This window comes from Saccostrea echinata, unplaced genomic scaffold, assembly GCF_033153115.1.
Source record: "Saccostrea echinata isolate AGI-Se365-2 ecotype Australia unplaced genomic scaffold, CSIRO_AGI_Sech_v1 ptg000054l, whole genome shotgun sequence".
NCBI classification, from domain to species: Eukaryota; Metazoa; Mollusca; class Bivalvia; order Ostreida; family Ostreidae; genus Saccostrea; species Saccostrea echinata.
In genome coordinates this window covers 9,660,142-9,683,292 of record NW_026889803.1, presented here as the reverse complement: position 1 = coordinate 9,683,292, position 23,151 = coordinate 9,660,142, and the positions used below count along the sequence as shown (strand labels likewise).

Below are 23,151 nucleotides of genomic sequence, written 5' to 3'. Positions count from 1 at the left end.
AAAGGTGAATGAGACACGGAAAAATAATTGTGTGATGAGTTAATAAAAGGCTTCCAGGTGTAACTTTCCTCAGAAAATGCGGAATGACATCTATGTTGATGGTCATTGATAACGATGATCGATCTTGCCTAACCCTCTAGATGTCTAATTATAAATACCACAGTCCGCCAACTCCATATGATTGTACAAATAATTAGTAAGTTCAAATTATATATAGACGTTAAGTAAGTTGCAAAAAGTAGAAAATAGTATTTTTAAATATTTCATCATCAGATTATCATCATTGTTCTCAAGCAATTAACTGTATTAATTAATCCCCTTCAAATAGAACAGGGAGGGACTAACGGTTTCCTCTCTGTCTGTCCATGCTTCCGTGCTGTCTGTCTGTCAGTCTATTTTTCCCATTTTGTTTACCGGACTTTTCCTAGACGCTTGTAAGAATTGAGCAGAATTTTGATAGGAATTACAGATCTGAGGCCCGTTTTACAAAAGAACTTACGACTAAGACCGTCGCCCGCGTGGCGCAGTGGTTAGAGCGTCTGCTCTGGAGTCGCGAAGTAAGGAGTTGATCCTTACGTCGCGGGTTAGAATCCCACTGTGGGACGTGGAGACCGGTCCTTCGGATGAGACCGTATAAACCGAGGTCCCGTGTCGCAGTAGGTGCTGGCACGATAAAGATCCCTCGCTGCTCAATGGCCGTAAGTGCCGAGTATAGGACAAAATTTGCAGCTCTCCACCGGCAAGTGGTGGCGTCTCCATATGAGTGAAAAATTCTCGAGAGGGACGTTAAACAACATACAAACAAACAAACAAACAAGCAAACGACTAAGACCAAAATTTAATTCTGCTGGTAACTTTCTAATTTACATTAAATAGAAAACGATTTTAATCTTATTAAATATATGTAGAAAGATACTTTTACGCTATCAATTTTAAACAGAATCATTAATTTTGAAAAATTTTACAATCAACTTAAGTTTTTGGTCTTAGTCGTAAGTTCTTTTGTAAAACGGGCCACAGGTTTACATTTTGATCCGCTTCGGTGATTTTTAGGGAAATGTGGCTCCTTGGACTTAGAAAAATTAATATATACATTTGCAAATGTTTTCCCCCATACACTGCATAGATACAGGCTCGTCTAAAATTAGGTCATAAAAAAAGGTCCACATGTTCAACGCATTCAATTTAATTATACATCATGTACCGTTTGAAGTTTGAAAAAATATATAATTTCCTTCGGGCTTTAGGGGATTTCATCATGTGACTAACCCGTATTTTTTAAAAAATGATTCCTTATTTCTTAAGTATATTTACAGAGTTTTTCTCCCTAGAAGCTTGTAGATATAGAGCTGGTTTTTAGAATGTGATTTTGCCTTGATGAGTTTTAGATGAAGGTTGTATCCGTTTTGATGATTTTTGACAGAATCCCGACCTTTGAATTTACTCTACCTGATACAAAAACTGTGGCTCGCTGGTCTGAAAAAACTTGAGATGGACGACCATTGACAAAAGTGTATACATGTATTTATTGCGCACTAAAAAAGTGCGCTGTTTCTCGATTTATTTCTTCAAGAAGCATACGGGCAGTAATGTTTTCATTTAAATATATAGAGAAATAAATCGGGAAACAGTGCACTTTTTATGCACAATAAATATACACTCTTTTTCAATGGGCGCACTGTAGCTCTTTCGACTTCCAGTCCATTTTTTTTTTAGACCAGCGAGCTACAGATCTGTAGCTATATAAACTCAGAATTTTTTATAAATTGCTAATGTATCAAAACTATATAAGATTAAGATCATATAAAACACAAGGTCATTGGAAGGGGATTTATCAAGTGCAATCGCACTCCCAGAAAAAGAGACTCAAATATAGATTTTTTTTAAGGGGGCCGACTGGGGTTTTCATTGCGCAATACATCGCGCAGCATAGTAAAACAAAGTGTATTTACTCTTTTAAAGCAACTATTTTCACATAATTTATAAAAATTAACAAATTTAGGAAATCTAAGGTCAAAAATCTAATTACATTTTTAAATAACTGATTTTTTGAACGATTTTTCAAATGATGGGTATACAGACGTCATAATATGTATTTTTGACGTTATGAATAACCAAAGTTCTTTAAGCGGGGTCATTAATTATGCCATAAAATAAAAAGTATAAAATACATGCTCTTGAAATTTTAAAAGTAGGAAATTGAGAATCTAACAATCATTTTTATTATTTTTTGTGTAAATCTGTGGTATCTGTCATGTTTTGTTGTACTCCATAAAAACAGGAAAATATCATGAATGTTGACATTTTGAGATGCTCCCTCTGGAAACCAGACGGTAGAATTTTGTGTTTCATGCACAAAATGTACAATATAGTATTACCCATCAAATATTATAATTTGAGCAAAAAGTCTATAGTAGCATTTGTATAATTTGCTTCGAAGTGCGAAAAAATGGTATTTTCCTATATAATCCTATAGTAAATGTACCTGTATTTTGAGCTTGTCCCTAAAAAATATCCAGACGGTAGATTTTCACTAAACTTGGCATGTATACCGAAGTCAATGTAAGGTACATATGGTATAAAATTAAAGAGTTTCTCTATAGTAGTTTTCACACAATAAAACCCCAGTCGGCTCCCTTAAAACAAAATAGATTCATCTGTTTCAATTCATACTACTAGATTTTATTTCTTTAATATTTCAAGGAAAACGCGGCTGGCATCCAGATGCACCAGAACCGTATCAATTAAGCTAGCCTAAGGAAAGGATACCCCTCCCAGACCTTCCCCGTACCCCTGTTTCAAGAACTAAGGGACTGAAGAACAATATGGACCAGTTGTTCATAACGGTTATATACGATATGTACAACAAATCATGTACTAATTTTATTAGTTTTATCCTTTGTGCTTGAATTATTTAGATAAACCTTTGCTTGTTTGATTATTTACTTTTATTATTATTATTATTATTATTATTATTTTACTTCAAATGGTCTTTGTTCCTGAGAAAAATTAAGGAATCCGCTTCAATGCACCCTGTTCAACAGACAGCGCGACATATTTATCCGGAACTTACCGGGTTGCCCGATTTCTACTTCGTACATTACGATTGTGAAAATGGCGGAAATATTCGTAAACAAAAATATTGAACTTGCTCTTACACATTTGCACAAACTGAGATTTGCAGTTTTAGAACTAGGATTGTGCAATGCAACAAGAAATGTTTTATTCTCTGATGCCGTCTGTAAATTTGACCTGGTGAGGGTGGAAAGGCCAGACGAAGAGTCGAAACGTGACGTGAGATCACTGAATGTGAACTTTTCTTCACTATTCAAACCAGGCATAGATTTCCTGACTGCATGCCAAAACACAAGCAATGAGAATATTGCAGGAATTGATGCGCTCAAGAAAGACGCATTGTCTCTACTTAACAGTTATTTTTTAAATATAGGTGAGAAAGGGGAACAGATCGTTGAAAGTAAACAATGGTAATGAGCAAAAAAAAATACATTGACCAGGTTGGGACCAATCGCCCCAAATGGGATATAATAACCCGTCTGGGATATAATATTCCAAATGGGATATAAATTTACAGTGCAAAAAATGAAGTGTTTTTAGTTTTGCTATTATCATAAATCTGATTCAAAATACTTAAAAAGGAATAACTTTTGGCAAGCAAGTTATTCCTCAACCCTACAGTTTGTTAGATTGATACCCAAGAAGTTTAGGAACATCCAAGGGATCAATCTCCTAAACAGTGGGCATACAGAAAAACTTGTTAACCAAAAGTTATTCCTTTATAAGTTCCTTGATGTGGATTTATGATATTTATAGCTAAAATAAAGATTTTCATTTTGCACTGTAAATTTATATCCCGTTTGGGATATCATATCCTAAATGGGCTATTATATCCCATTTGAGCGATTGGTCCCAACCTGTTGACAAAGCATGTGTAAAAATTGGTGCTGGGTATGTGTGCCCTAAATATATGTTTGCACACTCAAATTGTACAGCAACAGGTCTTGGTCAGGTCTCTTGATTAATGTGTCAAAGACTTAAGTGTATGCTATTGTGTCTTCGAGGTTGTCGAAGCAGATCATTTATATGTAAGTGTAAAATGTACTTGTAGACGTCCAGAGTTCATCAGCTGTTCTTGGACATGGGTTCACATCCTTATATTGTCCATTGTTAATCTGAGATTTCTGTTACTCTTACCCCCACCTTTTCATACTGGAAGACTTAGTATTCCCTTATAACAATCAATACGTTTTCATTTATTTTGAAAGGAAATATGCCTTTGAAATGTAACTTTGCAATGATTAGCATGCATAAGTATTGTGGTTTTTTTTAATTAACACATTTATGTGTTTTATTTTTGGTTGTAGACCTCCATGAACAAAGTCTTAACAAAGTAACTGGGAAGAAAAATAAGAAAAGTGATGAAACTGACATCAAGCATACTCCACCAACAGACACTGACTTCACCATTGCAGTAGCAGAACACCTCCTTGGAAAGCTTGCTCCAGGTCAATCCTATCACATTGATTCCAGGGGAAAGGAAGGGAACAGATGTGGGTGTGAAGTGCAGCCAAGTTATGGAAATACGGGCATAGGTATGTACTTACGGAGTGGAAAATGTTAATGTTTTTAAAGAAAATATCAAATAATTATGTATAAATACTGAAGTGATTTAAATATAATTGTAGGAACTTAACAGATTCATACACTAGTAATAGCCCAGTGTACTTTTTTTGCCTTCTGAAAGGAGGATAACAAATATATAAAAATATATTATCCAGAATACATGTAGTTGACATTTTATGTAACAAATATTAACATATTTAATTGTGTCAGGACATGAAGAAGTATGGCATGGACATGCTGATATTATCTTTTCACCTCATCATCCTGAGAACCAAAGTATTGCAAAATGTGACCTCAGTTTGTCTAGCACACCAGGCCAGGAGGAGATTACAGCAGTAAAAAGGCCACACTTACATGGTAAGCCAGTTTCAATTTTTTTATCCCAGCAATTATTTTATATAGATGAAGAGAGAGACCAATACAGTCAATGTACTCAAATTAAATGAAAGGATCTGCCATCAAAGAACAGGTGTTATCTCCAGTGAACACTGCAATATTTCGGATTTACATTGCACAGTATTTTATGACTAAGGTTTCAAATTTACTTTAACTTAGATATGCATAAATAGGTTTTAGAATTGAAGCAAAATGACCAAACTAGTATTAGCTAAATAACAACAGTTATGGGTAGTATTAAATGTTAAGGATGTGTTGAAAAAATTCTAATGAAATAGGTTTGGTTGGATAGATTTTATATCATTTTTTTAAGCCTCAAATATTGGGAACTTCAAAGGAGACATGTACATACAACTATCAAAATTTTGTTCTGACTATTCATCATAAGAAAAATAATTTGTTTGAAGAAAAATGTTTTTACCATTAAAAGTTGATGAAAACTTGGAATATGCTGACAGAAAAACAAATGCGGAAGTGAAAAGAAGAGCCACTTGGACAAGTGAAGAGGCCATAGCACAGACAATTGTGTTCTCATTACTCCAGAAACAACAATACCCAAACTCACCAAACTGTGTGGTACCCTCTATTTTAATTTCTCCAGACTATGTTCAAATAATGATTTATGATGCAGAGAATGATATTTTGTTGTGTAGTAATTTCATGGATTTATATAATGTAAATGCTGATGGGTGTTTATCGAGTGAAGCAGTGGTGACAATTTGGTGTGTTCTACATTATAGAATATTTTGTTGTGGATTACAATTTGAAAACAATGATGAAGCTAATATTTATAAATCAAACTTTTCAAGATTAGCACAGGAGAAATGGCATATATATTCAAACTGTTTGAAAAACTCTGTCAATGAATTCCCTGTGGTAGATAGTGCCATAAAGGTTGAATTGTGGAACCGAAAAGTTCTTCAAGGTACAGAGTTTTGTAAAGGCATGAAGAGAAGAAAGTGACTCTTCATAATGAAATAGTGCCATCTTACCAGTGACTAACATCAAGACTTGTAGTCTCTGTCTTATCCAGTCTACACTAGTTCTTTGTTAATGGTGTAATCAGGTTTGCTACATGTTAATGATGGAAGTTTGAATTTCTCTTTCATGTAAATTTTTAATGTGATCATCATGTGAATTTCATCCCCATTTAGCTGGGTAACAAGTTATCAAATCTGCTACAAATATGAATCCAAGGTCATCAGAAAAATGATTCCTTTCACAGTATTTTGCAATCCATGTGTTCAGGAGTTGCTGAGATATAAAAACATACACTGTGACAATAAATATTTTTTTATCGTTATTCTGATTTGTTGTTGTCTTCTTCTCTCCCCCCCCCCTTTTGTCTGTATATGTAATCTAGGCAACTTGGTTGAGCTCATTGGAGCTGAATATATCTACATGTAGTTTGTGCACCGAACGCATATATGAGATGTTGAAATGTTGATCAGTGTTTAATTGTATTGCAGCCAGAAGAAGTTTAATTGGGAATTCAAAGTCTCAATCTCAAATTACAATAGATAATGCAATTCAAGTTCATTGAAAGAATTTACAGAAGGATCATTTTTATATACAATTTTATATTGCTGTCAAAAGTAATTTTTTTTTCGATTATTTTTAAATTTTGTTTTATTTTATTTATTATTTTTATTAATTTTTTTTAACAACCCCATAGATTTTTTTCTGTTACAAGCTTTAGATTTAATGAAATGAAAGAACAAAATTCTTCACGATAAAATTTGTCTTGAGGTACAACACAGACACTGTTATTAATGTCGCTGGGTACAGGTATTAATTTTATAGTATAAGGGATGACCAAGATTTATTTACCCTTCTATACGTAAAGTTTTGTATACTTCAAAATCTCATTATTTGTCTGGTCTGGCAATTACCTATCAATGCTATAAAATTACACTGAAATGGGGGGTCAAGCTGTAAACAGAACGCTAATAAAGGGGAATTAATCTGCCATCGTGCTCATCAGCTGGGCTATAAACTAAGCTGACACGTAAAAGAGGCACGAATCCTATCTCATTTATAGGGTATATTAAAACACACCGAGAAGGTTATGCAGCTTGTGTACATCTTTGGTGCTATGAAAGTTGGAAGTGCGAGGAAAATATTCAGTTTTTATAAAGTTGTACAATAAGAGTACGTACTGCGGCCATTTCAAGACTGTCAGAAGGGGTTGCGTTGGACGTTTGTGCAACGTGTTGCGTTGTGTTTTTAAAATTATCCCTTTATAAAAAGTAATAACTATATTGGAAACAAAACAAAATTATTTTGAATCTGTTTAATGTGTAATGTTGGTAGATAATACTTTTTAAAAAAAATATTTGAAAATGCACCTGAACCCAATGGTACCCATTTTGAAAAAAAAAAAAAAAAAAAAATCGGTGTAAGAGGAGGGGGTTACCAAAAACCTTCCTTGCATCCCCTTTCGCTTTAAATTAGCTATTCACGGAGATGCATATCGCCGTTGAAAAAAAGATAAATAAAGAATTGGATGAAGTAATAGTCAGAAAATTATGAACGAAGGGCAAAAATATTAAACAGACTGAAAAAACGATATGAACCCTCAGAAATAAATAAAAGAGGGCATGCCAGTTTTATTTTGCATTGAAGTACAAAATAGTATTTATTGTAATACATCATGTAATGGGACTTTAAAAAACAGTTAAATGGTATTGTTAAAAAGGTGTAATGACATACGGTTATTAAAGTAGTATTCCAAGTTTTAACAAGATTGACACGTGTGCAATTAATTTTTTGGTCAGCGGTTCATCCACCCAGAAAGAGTAATTATAACATGTAATGTGCTAATTAATATGGGTCAGCATTGTGTCCTAAATCCAGACAGGTGTTTTCACTATAAACAAACACGCGTGCTGCGTAAGTGATAATATGACAGTAATTATATAATTAACGGACATAGGGCGCTACCGATTGGGCTGGACATGAGTTTAATTTTAATTAGTTTGACGGAGGAAGATTGCAGTTGTAAAGGCGCCGACATATTGAGTTAAAATTATTACAAAGTTTTATCTTGTATTATCTAGACTTTAAATACACAACACCTCAAAAAGATAATTTTTTGCTTAAAAAAAAAAAGATTAGAAAGTTTTGGATTTAAATCGGTTGACAGGCGGTTTAAGGAATTATCTATAGAACTCTTTGTTAAATAAAAAAGTTTTTCTTCCTTTCCTTTTTTTTTTTTTAAAGAAATTGACACAAGCTCCACGTGTCCTTCGTATTGCGGCATATAGCCTTTTCATTATCTGAAGTTCTCTAATATTTTGCGTCTAAGCCCATTGTTTACAGGAATTTCCTCTTTTCTCCACCTTTGTCACTGTTTTGAGATTAACGTGTTTAAATTTCCATCCATCAAGAAAACTTAGTCGGAAAATAGGAGTAGTAGCAAGGGTCATTTGTGGTCATCGATCACACTTGTCAAATACTCGGCTTTTATGTGCGAGGAATTGAATCCTCGAAAGAGCATATAACCTACTTTTTATTAAAACGAGTTTATTTGATGGTATGAATTTCAAGGTACACTGTGTATTTGGATCTTTTTCTCGATCTCGTATAGTAATTATATCTTAATTTCAAATGTAGTCATAAAGAGATGTTGAAAACGCAGGAGAAAAATCGTGCTCAGATTGTAGGAGTTTTACTTCAGTCTCCAATTTAATTGACATTTATCCATAACGAGTTGTTTATGCAGAATGTCAGCATGATTTGGAATTGTTTGAAATACACGTCCACGAAATGAGGAAAACTTCTGTGTTTCAAAAATTGTTAGCAAACTAAGAAATAGAACTGATATGCCAAAACGGGATTTGGTAGGTTCGTGATTTAGGGGCCCTCATGAATCGACCTCTTGAGATGTCTGACGAGATTTCAACAACTGGGCGATTATTGATGGTTGTAATGTGACAAATACGAATATAATTGAATTTTTTTAAAAGATAAGCCACAAGTTTGATAAAAAAACGTTCATCCAGTTTGACAAAAAAGCTAAATAAAGACGGCTACATTTTTAACACAAAGAAATCTATCTTGCACCGAGAGAAGGTAAAAGCTATCCCGTTCATTTACAGAAGGAGATTGATACCACATATAGTTTTGGAAATCTTTGGTTTAAGTGTAGAATGATAGACATTTGTGTTCTTTATGTGCCTGGAATGTTACGATCAAAGACTACGGCACAAGATCTGATTAAAGCAATTTCAAGTTTTGTTGCAATTGTATATTGAATGTAAACGCTGAGAGATACGGGGAACGGAGTTGCATCAAAACAAGAAGAGAAGAACACAAGCAAATATAAACACAGTATCAAGGCGTTAAAAAGGAACAGATTCCAACTAATAGGCGGTTAGCGGACGGCAAGAAATTATATGCTTTTTCAAAAAGAAAGCTCTTTATTGCCTCATTCACTTTTTTTTTTTTTTTTTTTTACGAAGAAACCTCTCAGAATAGTCTGAGATTCGCGAAATTTGCAAGGATTAATTTCTTAACTCAAAAGCTGTTAGGAGACCCTCTTTTTCCGTTTTCCTGTGCCGTTTAGAAAAGGAGTAATCGGATTTAAAATAAATTATCATTTTGTAGTGGGAACTTCTGAAGCTACATAACTAATTTGAACCAAATAGCGGTCGATTGTTTCATGTTTTTAGACTTGAGGATGAAAAGTTCTAGTATAGCTTACAACAACAAATGAATAGAGGATCCAGTATTTGATGATTGATACTTTTTTTCGGGAGGAGTTGTGACTTATGAGAACAAAACCTCACATATTGCGAATATTCCGGAAACTGCTTCATTTGTGGAAGGAAACCACGTAACATTTTCTATGTTGCTTTTACTTTCATCGTTGCGTAATTGTTCTGAAATTTGTGACGTCTTGGGGATGAAAGATCGAGACATATAATCGGATTTATGTGGTATCGTTTTCAAACAGACGACTACTCAAAAACTTATGGAAACCATTCAATCTCTACAGTCGGTTAAACAGAGTAATTGTTTTCAAAATTTATGGAGTATTATAAAATTCTGAAAGGAAAGGATCTGCGTAAATCAAGAACGTTAGAGAGAAAAATGGACATTGATTAAAAATATCCGACTATTTTCTTCCTCCCACTCATTGGTGATGTTAAAATACAGAATCGATTCCGTGTGTTTGAAAAGAGACATAGCCGCCGGAAATATCACATTTACAATCGTAAAACACCCTCTAGTGTACAAACAAGTTGCGATTCCTGAATAAAGTCAGCAAATCCGCTACAAATACCTACGTTTGTCCTGATAAAAAAATTGATTAGTCATAAAAAGTATTCCTAAGATATTTAGAATACCTAGCAAATAGAAGTCGCTCCCACCGATATTAAATTGTTATATTATCTTTTGATGTTTCAAGCTTTGTTCGCTCGATTCATAAAAATATTTTATTTAAATACATCTTTTTAAAATGGTCACTAAATAAATTTAGGTGAAATAAGAAGTCTGCCTTTTTGCATTAATTTTTATTCAACGATTTTAGCGATGACGTAGGACTAAAGATAGAAATGTGTACACAGGCCAGAGTATGAATGAAGAAAATGGACAATGTGAAATATACCTTTAATCCTGTGATAATTCTAAGTGAGGCAATCTAATAACTCAAAAACTAAATCACTCCAATTTACCGACAAACAAGTAATTACAACAATTTAAGGCGTGCTCCGCTTCACTGAAGCCAATCGAAATTCGTTCCACGGGCTGGTGGGCGGAGCTTACTCATTGAGGCTTAGGGGTTAATAGGAGACAAATGGTTTCTCTTGCATGTCGCCGATAGGTTCATTCATATGATATCAATTCGACTGGCTACAACTAAGATAATTGTCACTTCGAATTATCATAACTTATTGATAAAAGTGTGGGTTTTATAAATACCGAGACGTTTTCCAAAATACCAAAACACGTGGAGACCACAGGACTTCCAGCAATATTCCTTTAACTTATGGAAACTTTGAAATGATTTCATGATCTTGTGAGACTCTAGATGGATGAAAACAAAGTTTACGAAGTCTGGACCACATTGAAAAAAAGAATTGTTTGATTTTTCATTTTATATTCGAAGGATATATTATTTCTGTGAAGATTTTAACGGACAAGGTACCTAACAATATATAGCAGTGACATCACCAAATAATTGAAGAGGTGTCTGATTTAAATAATGAATCGACTGGACCTATTATCACTTTTATTGGGAGTTTATGTATTATTGCACCTCACCTCTCTTGCCGACAGTATCAAATGGCTGTAAGTATTCATCTTAATTCTTTAAACAGACAAATCAGAATTTTTACTGTAGTAGACGCTTGTTAATCCGAAAAATATTCTCTGTGTATTGTTTGATGGTAAATAATGCCAAAAAGTTTCTAGGGAAGTTGTCATATATAATTATGTAAGTAAGGCTGACGGGACTCGTGGCCTGTCTAGTTAGCAGTACGGAAGCTTCGTTATCACACGTGATTTGACAGCTGTATCAGTGCGCGGGAGCATCACCAACATCATATTGTAAGATTACGCTCGTAAATCACACATATTCGATAAATAACGAGCACGCCACTGAATTGTTTCTTGAAAGCTGGTGTTTTATTACGGTTTTAAAAAAGACATGAAATGAAATTGGGAGGATAAACAGTCGTTAAGTGTTCCCGTCAAAACTTTGCTCTGTCTCTCGTCTGCTAGTTTCCCGCGATAAATCAAAGTATAACAATATAACTTTCATTGAATTTTTTGCCATATGTACGACAAAGATGAAATTGAAACTCATTAAATATCCCCAGTATCCAGAGACAGAAGGAAATGAAATCTAGAATGTCGCGTTTAAGACCTTGGTCAACAATTCCCAATCGTCTATCAAACTTTGTAGAATTGCTCAAGATATGGTTTTGTTCGTTTATTTGCCCTAGGAGCCGTTCGCAGATCGTTGTTACTGAAATGGTTAAGTATTACCAGATAAATGGTAAATAGAAGTTGTAGTACAGAACATCTATATTTAGTTATTTCAAATGTTCCTTGTACATATCAGCAAACTACTGTGATCAAATGAAGAATTTGTTAAATTTGTTTAAAACAAAAACTGCAAGCAGGGTTACTAAAATTTTGTACGTTTTCCATACATTTGGTAAAGAAATATTATACAGTGTATATGGAATGTGATGATGATATTCACTTGTAAATACAGTGTACATGTAATCGAAATTAAATGTTTGTTTTTTTTTAAGTTTTTGAACTGTTGCACAATAAAGAAAACCCTGAAAATTAGTATTATGTAACACCAACATCATATAAAAAAGCCATTAGTATATCACACATTAGTCTTTTTGATTCAGTAATATGTTATTAACATTTCAAAATAATCGAATTGTTGAATTAGTACCTGCATGCGAAACAGCACTAGTGACGGATCTGTTTTCTAAATAAACACTATTAGAATCATGTTATGTGCTTACAAAAAATATGAAACATAGTATAAATGCGATAACAACTTTAAAAGGCAGTCCAAACTTATGAAAACTCGTGTATGATATTAATCAGGAGAGTGAAAAAAAACCTGATTACCCAAGCCCGGAGGTAACGCGCGTAGATCACACGCCTTTGATACTTTTGCATTCCTCGAAATTAGGTTAATTTTAACACCTTCTCAGTACATTTATATATATTTTTAATTTATAACCTGTTAAAATTGATTCTATATTGCCAAAGGCATATTTACAAGGAAACGCCTTTCAAACAAAAACAGAAAGATTGCAATGGCTAAATTTGCAACAAGGTCCCACTTATATAATTTTCTAGTTAACCAAAATAAGTTAAAAAGGTTTCAAGAGCTGAAATCATTTGCTTTGTGACGTTTTTTGACGATTTTTAGCGATAAGGAATCTAGCATATTTCTTTCAATTTGAAGCATTTCCTTAATCTTTGGCATTAACGCCTTTGTGATGTAGCTATACTTCTGAATCAAAACTAACTGAAACACGAAGATGAGACAGATATGAGAAGCTATAATCACCCTGACGAAGATTGTTCTCCGGGCTAAATAAAGATATTGTAATGATTGGTCAATTAAAAAGTCTTGAAAATGAAACAAATGAAGGAAAATGAAAAGAGCATCCGCTTCAAGCCGCTGACCGATTTTAGGTTATATTTACATTTAGAAGCCGTGTTTGTCACACAGCACATTTTTTGTTTACCTGAAAATTGAAGGCACTAACTTGATCAATATTAGCTCAGTCTAGACAAGCCACTGTATTCAAATTATTGTTAATATACTTGGACAGGCCTAAAATTGGTGGGTTACTTTCACTTGGGGCGTAATAGCGATGAATTTTTATAGATTTACTTCACAGATATATAGCTAAATGTTGTTGGCTTAAACAGAGCGAAGGAAAGAAAGTAAACACTTAAAAAAATATACTAGTATATACTCAACGTAAAGGATCTCTATTCCGTTTTATAATAAAGACAAAATACTCTTAATTCTAACCAGCAATTGTCATGATGTCAGATTTTTGATTTTTTTTTCAGTTCGTTAGCCGTGTCTTCGGGCGCTGCTGCATCTGTTAGCGCCGCCAATTATTGTGACTCTCTGGTTGGGTTAGTCAAAAGACAGAGAAGAATCTGTAAAAAGAATTTAGAAGTTATGGAAAGCGTGAAACTAGGCGCTCATGAAGCCATAGAAGAATGTCAGTACCAGTTCAAGAATAGACGCTGGAATTGTAGCATGGTGGATCCCAAATCACTATTTGGGAATGTGTTAAAATTAGGTTAGTCAAAAAATTCCTTTTCAAAGTATTCTAAAATTGATGGTGTCTGCGAAAAGCTATTACATTGGAAAATCATCAGTGGTAACTATTTGTTTTTGATTGTCATGTATTTTAACATAATCAGACTCTTACTTAGGTAAACAGAGTTTTATTTAAGCATCACTTAGAGAGTTGTCGCTAAAGCTTCCAACACCGTCATTTTATATTGGGAAAACTCTATTTGCTTTCTCTTGCTTTGATCTAGGTACACTATCAAAGTGTCATGTAAATAGATTATTGGCTATCAAGTATTTCCACCTTGTATTGCTAGCTCTACCCTCGTAATGATATCACAAAAATAATAAAAATGGAAATAATTACATAATAAGCATCAGTTTCCACAAGTTATTTTTAGTATTGAATTGATATTGTTCAAATAAAGGCGGACACCCATTTGTTGCTATATATAGAAAAAACCGATTTTTTTGCTTAACAAAATTAAATGGAAAAATGACCAATATTGAGATCAGTTTATAATTTTTCGATAATTTTGTCTGTAGGAACAAGGGAAGCATCTTTTGTTCACGCAATATCAGCAGCGGGCGTGGCTCATGCTGTAACCAGGGCGTGTTCGAGTGGAAAACTCAACAAGTGTGGTTGTGACAGAACTGTGAGAGGACCGAGTAAAGACGGGTTCGAATGGTCTGGTTGTTCAGACAATATTGCGTATGGGATTGCATTTTCTAAGACATTTGTCGACGCTAGAGAAAAGAAGTCAAAGAAAAGTGGCAAAAATGCAGGGAGAAGATTAATGAATTTACACAACAATGAAGCCGGTCGCTTGGTAAGTTATTTATTATTAAGTTTTCAATCTTTTGTGATTAGTTTTTCCCTTTAATCCGCTTTTATCGATAAAACATGAAAAAATTGCTCAAGAAAGAACACTGTCATGAACTTATATTGACTTTAACTTTGATTTTTTGCATTGATCTTATCATTTGTAATTCACAGTTGTGATATGTAGATACAGGTTAAATTAAATCTAAAAACCACCTTTGCATGATAATGAAATGCTAATAACAAAGATATACACGGCGTACAATCTAATAAAAAGAAGGAATGTTCAGCTTTTGAAATGAATGTTTGTCCTTTTAACAATAGAAATCAACATTCTCAGTGCAAAGGCAAGACTATTTAGCGACCGGACGTGGACATAGGATGTCACAGAATCATAAAACTAGATCGTCAGAAAACTCAATATAACATTTCTCTCTCGCTATCAAATTAAATCGTCAAAATGTGGGGGTTTCATAAAAGGAAATATGCGAAACCCAGGAATAAAATAAATTTAATGTTATTGAAGCAGGGCCAGGGTACAGGGAAGGACCACATAAGGGGCTGTATATTTATGACCTGTCCCTTTTGTCACGAAAGCTATCCTAATAATTAAATGAATCTTTTCAATTTTATGTCTGCACCATTAAACGGTAAGGGGTATGGTTTAACAGCCTTGGTCTTTGTTGCTAGTTTTCACGAGGAAATGACAATTAAACAATGGGACAAATAAATGGAAGTTTATTGTAACATCCTCTAGTTTTGTGAGAAATGTGGCATATCGAACATACCCGGCACTCTAGTTTTATGCATCCGTCTGATCTTATTGAAACCAAGAAAATCTGATTTTTATTAAAGCTTCTTTTCTTAAAAATATTTTAAAAATGACAGTGTTATCGCCATGTATTTTAAAAGACTGTGAATATCGTCGTTTATTTCACTTCTTTTTCAATTTCGGATCTCATGTTAGCGGGATGTACTCTCTCTATGATTTGGTCTCCTGCTTTCTTTCATTCAGACATTGAAAGCATGCCTCATTTAACTGGCATCTTTCATAAATACATATTAATAGCTTAACTTTTTTTTGAAGTTCAATTCTTACTAGAAACTAGAAAATTTGGTCACGTGGATCATGTAACATAAAAAAAAAAAACGAGATCAGTCTGGAAGAATATAAACGAAACACAGAAAAAGGTCTCATTTTGACATTCTGTATATAACTTATTTGGCATCCAGTTTGGTTATTTCTTTACCCTTGACCCCAGAATGACAAGTGTCGTAAGGTCATGAAAGCATGAAAACACATCGTATATATGCATCAATATATTCTGATATAAATATAACACCGCATCATATTTAGATAAATATTTAAAACTGCATGTAAACATACATCTCGCTATATATCATATGGTGGCAGAGAGTTTTTCAATGTTTTTTCGGTGTATGTTTGAAATAACAATTTCGAAGGATGAATTCGTGACTTAATACGAGAAGTCTACACGAATTTCTTGGGTCATTTGGCTTGATACAACCGTTCAATTTTTGTTGCTTCTAAACAAGGAGAAGAAAATATTTTGTAAAAAAAAAATCTCTAAACCCTTTTTAAGACAAAAAGGGTTTAGAGATACCGGTACTCTATCTTAAAAGCAAGAAACCACAAGAATTAATTTATTGTAACTTGGTAAGCAGTCTGTATCATGGTGTTTTGGTGACACTCTCAATGAAGAATACAAAATCTCCTTGTTGCCTTCGATCGAGGTGTGTGTTTCATAAGACGAATTACACCCAGGGCACGAAATACTATCGGCGCGCGTTATTGCTACGATATGACAAACTGCAAAAGTCGGTGTGACATCGTTAAGGGTATGACAAATGAGAAAAAGTGTCACAGTGCACCAACTAAAACATAGGTTACCCTCAAACAGAAAAAAAGGAAACCAGATAGTGATATTTTTGTTCAAAAAATTGTTTGGCAGTTTTTGTATATGTAAGCTTGAATTAAACGTGGTACCCAAACATTCCGCCATGCATAAGACTGGCAAAACTTTTCAAACTATTTCAATAAACATACAAGACGTTATCTCAAAATCTGTAAATCGGCAACTCAAAATATCTAAAAATACAGACTACTCCAAACACGATACTTTATTTAGCTTCCTTTCCACATCTGAGAGAAGTCTTGAACAAAATTGAAGCGACGTATAACGTTAAAAGCGTAATGACTACAAGTAGTCGGTAGAGAGAAGACCAAAAGAACAAACCTCACAAAACCATTACGGTGTTGTCTTGATGAACTGGACATGTCAGTATTAGGTCTTGTAAACTGACAGTTCAAGAGATCATTCGCATTTGCCATTCTCTCTTTCTTTCTTTCTTTCTCATTAGCTGAGAGATAAATAAGGTTTGTTAATTTCAGTACTAATTAAAGCCTATTAAGACCGCTTGGTCATGAAATAGAAGTAATGGACGTCTGGCCCCGGCCTCTTGCCGATCGCTAGCTTCAAAGTCCTGAAACTATAAGGGTATTATTCCTTGGCAAATAGCACTTTGTTTATCATTCGTTTTCGGATATTAATCTTATGACTTGTATTTACTAAATACCAAGTATTCTAGGACTCTCTGCTTGTTAAACGTCTTAAGATGTCATTGGTGCGGGTAGTTTCCTTTTATCAAGACGAAATTGTCACGATGAGAAGAGAGCACACCTTGCATCCACTTATTTTTTTATTCCGCGATTCATTCAATTTTTTTTTAAATAAGAGATATTTTGCTCCCGTATGCATTGCTTTGTAGCATTTGGGGCAAGGGTCAGTGTTAAAACCTGTGTGATTGGTAACAGCGATATTACTATGTTTACTAAGATGTAAGAATGATCGCTTCTAACAAAACTTTTGGTAAACACTAAATCCATCATGATCAAAATGTTTGCCTTTTATAATAAATAAAATCTTTGACTGATTAATGTGAAAATGGCGTTACCATTAATCTCAGAGCTGGATATCTATTCTGATTGTTAGTGATACCGAGCATTCTTTACGCAGGATTTCGCGAATAAATCAAGGTACAGACAAAATATGACAAGGCGAAGTAGCATCTTAAATCTATGATGTGGCGTAATGGCCTAACTAATGTGTCTAATTTGTCCATAACCCGTAAACATGGACGGCTCGATGGACATTTATGACAAGTCTAGGTCTACATGTTAAAACTAATTTGACAAATGTTAAAACTAGTTCGCTTGTCGTCAAGTTTGAACAAAAGATATATGGTACATGTATGATATCGTCTCCAGGTGCACTCTGCAGCTAACAACCCGTATGATGAATGGCTGGTCATCTGCGGAAAACCCTCGGGTGTTATTAATAACACCATTCTGGACCTCCGGCCGCGAGGAAAATATTGTGAATTTTTAGCAAATTGACATTTTGACCATCAGTATTAAGCACCTGAAGTGCTTCGATCATTTCACCTCGGCAAATAAGGGTCCCTGAACTTTTTCGACTGCAAATTATTATGATTAATCGCACTTTTATCACCCAGATCTGGTTTGAAAGTACTATAAAAACTCTTAAATCGCATGCCAATATTCTTCAATTTATCAAAAGAGAGCAGCGCTATTAACAAACAGAAATATTTTTATGGTCACCATTCACTTTTACTTTATTTAATGATGCAAGAAAATAATTTCATTTCAAACATATAACACATAATTTAAATTCATTGGAAAATCTTTGGTCCATGACTTGTATAAAAAGCTTTCTTTTCTTGAACAACTGTCGGAATGGAAAGATTTCACAGCGATAAAATAATTCTCCAGACATATTTCAAGTGCTCGAATTCAAATGTAATTTCTTCTAAACGTTTGGGTAAAAATGCATGTATTGCACACGACAGAAAATAATAAGAAATTTGCAATGTAATTGAATGAAAAGCCATTTTATGCTCTTGAAAAACTGTGTGCTAGGAGCGTAAACATATATTTGAAATGCATTCCAGGGATATGCCATACGTGATGGATCTGATGCTCAAATATAAATACGTGTCTATTACACAGGTGGTCCTAAAACATAGGAGATGGAACTGATATCATATATTTTAAATGAATTGAAACACTCCAGCAATTTGAGGTCATGTTTGGGGAATAGAGTTTGAAAGGGAAAAGACCAATCGCTTTAAAATAAGAGCACGTGTGATTCGCATTCTTTTTATACATGCACAGTATTTTAAATAATCATTCTTAATTTTAGTTTGTAAAAATAATTATCTTGGTTATTATCATTTTAATCATTAATGACAGAAATACAGAATTATAAATATTATTTTCCTCTTTTCAGGCTATTGAACAGAATATGAAAGTAGAATGTAAGTGCCACGGCGTGTCGGGGTCATGTGAGCTGCGGACTTGTTGGCGGGCAATGGCACCCTTCAGGGAAATAGGGGGGATAATTAAAGAGAAGTTCGACGGAGCGACGGAAGTGAAGGCTGTAATGACAAAAAATCATCCAAGGCTTGTGCCTACAAATCCACAGTTTAAGCCACATACTAAGTACGATTTAGTGTATCTTGTAGCATCTCCCGACTTTTGTGAAGCCGATCCGAAAACAGGTTCGTTTGGAACCAAAGGTCGTGTGTGTAATAAGACATCGAAAGCCATTGATGGCTGTGAACTGATGTGTTGTGGAAGAGGATATGAAACGCGCAGGCGTAAAGTAGTGGACAGGTGTTTCTGTAAATTCCATTGGTGTTGCTTCGTCACGTGTCAGGAATGTGAGAGAGAAATTGAAGAGCATACTTGTAAATGAAAAAGAAAAAAATAATATCTACTTATAGACTAATGTGAAATCCCCGTCTAGATATTAAACTGAAATCCCGCCAAAAGACTCTTTTTAATCAAGAGATATGAATGGCAGCCTCTGTAAATTGTCGCTATGATGACAAAATTCTCTATGCAAGAGAAAAGCACAAAAATACGAAGTAATCTCTCAGTAACTACCATCCTTATCAAGAGAAGCAGAATTGCAATAAACTCAAAGGAAATGGTTCAAATGGTCCAAATCCGAAACAGTGCATTGGTCCAAATCCGAAACAGTGCATTGCTCCAAATCTGTGCACCAGTAATGCAGACATCATCACAAATCAGTGCTGTAAGTGTAGACATACAGGGGGTAACAATACTCATAAGACATCTTGAAGACATAATGATATTGTGATCATGTGATATATAAATCATGTATCTGATATATTCCTTTTCCGATACCTCATGTCATTATCATTTGATACACATTTTATGACTTCATACTGTTCATATCTATTCCATATAACCATTTTACTATAGATTAGTTATTATTTATGAATTCCTAAAGCGTACCCAAATACATGTGCCCCCTGTTTAAGAAAGTGCTACTATCGTTTAATTTTTGCCTGTCTTGCCTTGTTTTAACCCCCCCCCCCAAGTTCCCCCACCCCCCACCCCAGGAAAAAATGATTTCCAAAAATACTCTTGTTCTGGCTAATACAACTTAAATTCCCAATTTTAATCCACATTATTTCTCGCATACAATTGTTATTTTCGTAACGTTATTTATTTATATGAATCAAAATTATTTTCATTGTTGATATTGTAAATAAAAGGTACAGATACGTGTGTACGATATATGTAAAATGCAATACAAACCAAATTGTGATATTAGTGTTTATATGTCTCATGAATGAGTGAACAAAATTAAAACAAGAAAAACACTGTAACTGGAGTTTTTATTACTTCTTATTTATACCATTGAAGGAAACGGTCATATTAACATGGCCCATATTTTCAGATATATGTAGACCTGCACCTATGAACCAAATAATTATCTATGTTCTTAGTATAACACATTCCAGTGTCAGGATGCGGTTGTAAGGCACTACTCAGCAGTTACAATCTATATCAAACATGTCTATCTGTACTACAATGACAAGAAACTACATTGCTGCAGTATACTGGTGTGACTTTAGTGCATGGAATTTTACCCCCATGTCTGCAAATTACTGTAGGGAGTGATTAGGTCAAATCTTAATTAACACTATAAAGTGTAATTAACGATGTAATTCTTTTTTTCAAAATGGAAATATCAGTAGCATTACAATGTGCTTAAAATTGCATCAAACTTTTTCTTCAGAAAAGCTAGCTCTTGCCCACTACTCTGTATATGTTATTCTGATGATTACGTATTAAGAAAATATGTATAATTATACATGAAAATACATCGGAAAATATCAAGGATATGCCGTCTCCGATTTTAAATCTACGCCTATACGAAAGCAGAACTTGTAAATCTTGTTCTGGCACCGCGAAAACTACAGTTGATACCCAGAAATGCTGCCATCTGGCAGTAAACGACTTGAAGGGAAATAGCCGTAAAATGCCGAGTTCACGGTTATGGATGTTTGGGTTAGACTTGTATATTGTTAAACACAATGACGGAGAATGAATCCTTTTGTTCCAGTGTATTACGTTTTGGCACCAGACGCCTGCAAATCTGTCCTCAGCCCCGTCAATGGCGAGTCCATCAAATTTACTAAAGCACCGTCTGTGTTTGGGAAAGAGGTAATGAGTTTTCTTTAATTTGCAAGCCCTGTTTACCCAACTCCAAATCAGAGGAAGCCGCTCTTTCTTCTCAACGTAGAATTGCCCCAACTTTCGAGATATAGTGTTACGCTCCCTTTGTGAAGAAAGTAATTTGCATAAAGTGCACATGTTTAACTGTAACCTTGAACGTTTAATGAAGAATCCAGAGACCTTCCCTATACATTCTTGATGTCAGAATAACAAATTTACACTGTAGCCAATGGGGAAACCATCTATATTCATTTCTTCGATAAGAAAAATGACTAATTTTTAGCTCACCTGTGCAAGAGTCAATATAGTATTTATTATAACTCAACTTAATATGTAGATTATCAATTTTTCTTAAATAAATGAACAATTTTTAACCAGATTTGCGCAAATAATATTTTGAGCATTTGTTCTAATGTTTTTCAACAGAAGACGTTCACGTTTGTTGATTTGATTGACTCGTATATTGTTTAACGTCCAAGCAAGGGTATTTTACTCACATCGAGAGGTCAACAGGCCTATGTTATGGACCTACACCATTACTGGGAGATTTCTTTATAGTGCAAGCACTTAAGTACATTCTAGGTTTTCAGGACTGATTCAAAGAACATTAACTTTCAATATCTATTACCGAGAGTTTAACAGTCATTACACATTTGAAAGTTTCAGATCAGTCCTGAAATCCAATTCACAATCTTAAGACAATATAAGAATACCATAATGAAAATACATGAAACTTGAATCATTTTAAACTCTTTCTTTCTCCAATCCGACTTGCCAGAAATGACAAAACTTATAAAATGGTTCTTCGTATCATGTAAATTTTAAATTATTACGTGGAGTTAAATACAAAATTTACATACTGATAGCCAGTTATAATGTTGTAAATTTGGATTTACCTACAGTCAGTAAATTCAAAATTTAGAACATGATACTCATATGGATTATGGTAAAAGTTTTTTTGATTTTTTTTAATACATGACCAATTAAGATAATTAGTAAAATTAAGGTTTCGAAGAAAGTTACTGAAGAAAAAAGGCTTTCGATACGTATTTGTCATGTAGTCAATTTTGAATTTACCTGGTGCAGTAAATACAAAATTTACTACCACCCGGTAAATTTAATTCAAAATTTTGGAACAATACCTCGCGGGTCAGGACCCATTAGCAATAAGTATAAATACAGGTAGAATTATTTACAGGTGCTCTCATTTTTTGAACTGGCAGTGATGTTGACATGGCAGTCAATGAGTGGCATCGTGTAGGTTTAGACAAAAATCTTGAAAATATGATACATTAAAAGTTTCATCCCATAGAATCGCAAAAATGTCTTTTTACAGCCTTGAAACAATCAGATGGAAACTATGCAGATGAGCAGCTCGTTATCTGTGGAAGACAATTCATTAGTCTTTTTGTTATCTGTCATCTGAATGAGTATGTTTTTTCTGACTCGTACAGCCCACTTTGAATCAATGATAAGTTGTTTCTATAACTCATGTTTCAAAAAAACTGATAGAACATTTGCCATTTTCAATGTCATTTTCAATGCTAATGTTTTCTTCATTCAATCAAGGGGAAAGAAATTAGTTTCTCAAAATACATCATTTTGTGTTGAAAGAATTTTTTTGCGTTTCCTTTTCCTCGTATCAGTTTCAAAATTTAGAAGACTTTAACTCACGCAGCCAACATAATATATGCCAAAATATTAAGCATATAAATATGCATAATTTACTCGTATCACTCTAAAAACACTGTCCAGTAGGGAAATTCATATTTTTACTTGCTTAATGTTTTTGTACATTTCTATGATGATGTAAAAATATATAGAGAGAGCAAGAGAAGAGAATGACAAGAACGTAGAACCATTGCTTCACTTAGAGAGATTTGAACTAATTTTTTT

The 23,151-nt window shown here is 34.0% G+C and overlaps 3 protein-coding genes across 3 annotated transcripts in view; all 3 read left to right on the top strand.

Annotated features, from left to right (window-relative positions):
• The window catches only part of LOC133172714 (thioredoxin-related transmembrane protein 2 homolog), a 284,179-nt gene that overhangs the window by 43,529 nt on the left and 217,499 nt on the right, over positions 1–23,151 (top strand). The gene's annotated exons all lie outside the window — the stretch shown is intronic.
• On the top strand, positions 3,108–6,340 carry LOC133205635 (uncharacterized). Its single transcript, XM_061341474.1, has 4 exons — positions 3,108–3,448; positions 4,383–4,610; positions 4,852–4,998; positions 5,468–6,340. The coding sequence occupies exons 1-4, from the start codon at positions 3,115–3,117 to the stop codon at positions 5,998–6,000; spliced, it is 1,242 nt and encodes a 413-aa protein (XP_061197458.1). The 5' UTR covers positions 3,108–3,114; the 3' UTR covers positions 6,001–6,340.
• On the top strand, positions 10,690–20,382 carry LOC133205268 (protein Wnt-4-like). Its single transcript, XM_061341041.1, has 4 exons — positions 10,690–11,334; positions 13,606–13,844; positions 14,384–14,667; positions 18,992–20,382. The coding sequence occupies exons 1-4, from the start codon at positions 11,249–11,251 to the stop codon at positions 19,457–19,459; spliced, it is 1,077 nt and encodes a 358-aa protein (XP_061197025.1). The 5' UTR covers positions 10,690–11,248; the 3' UTR covers positions 19,460–20,382.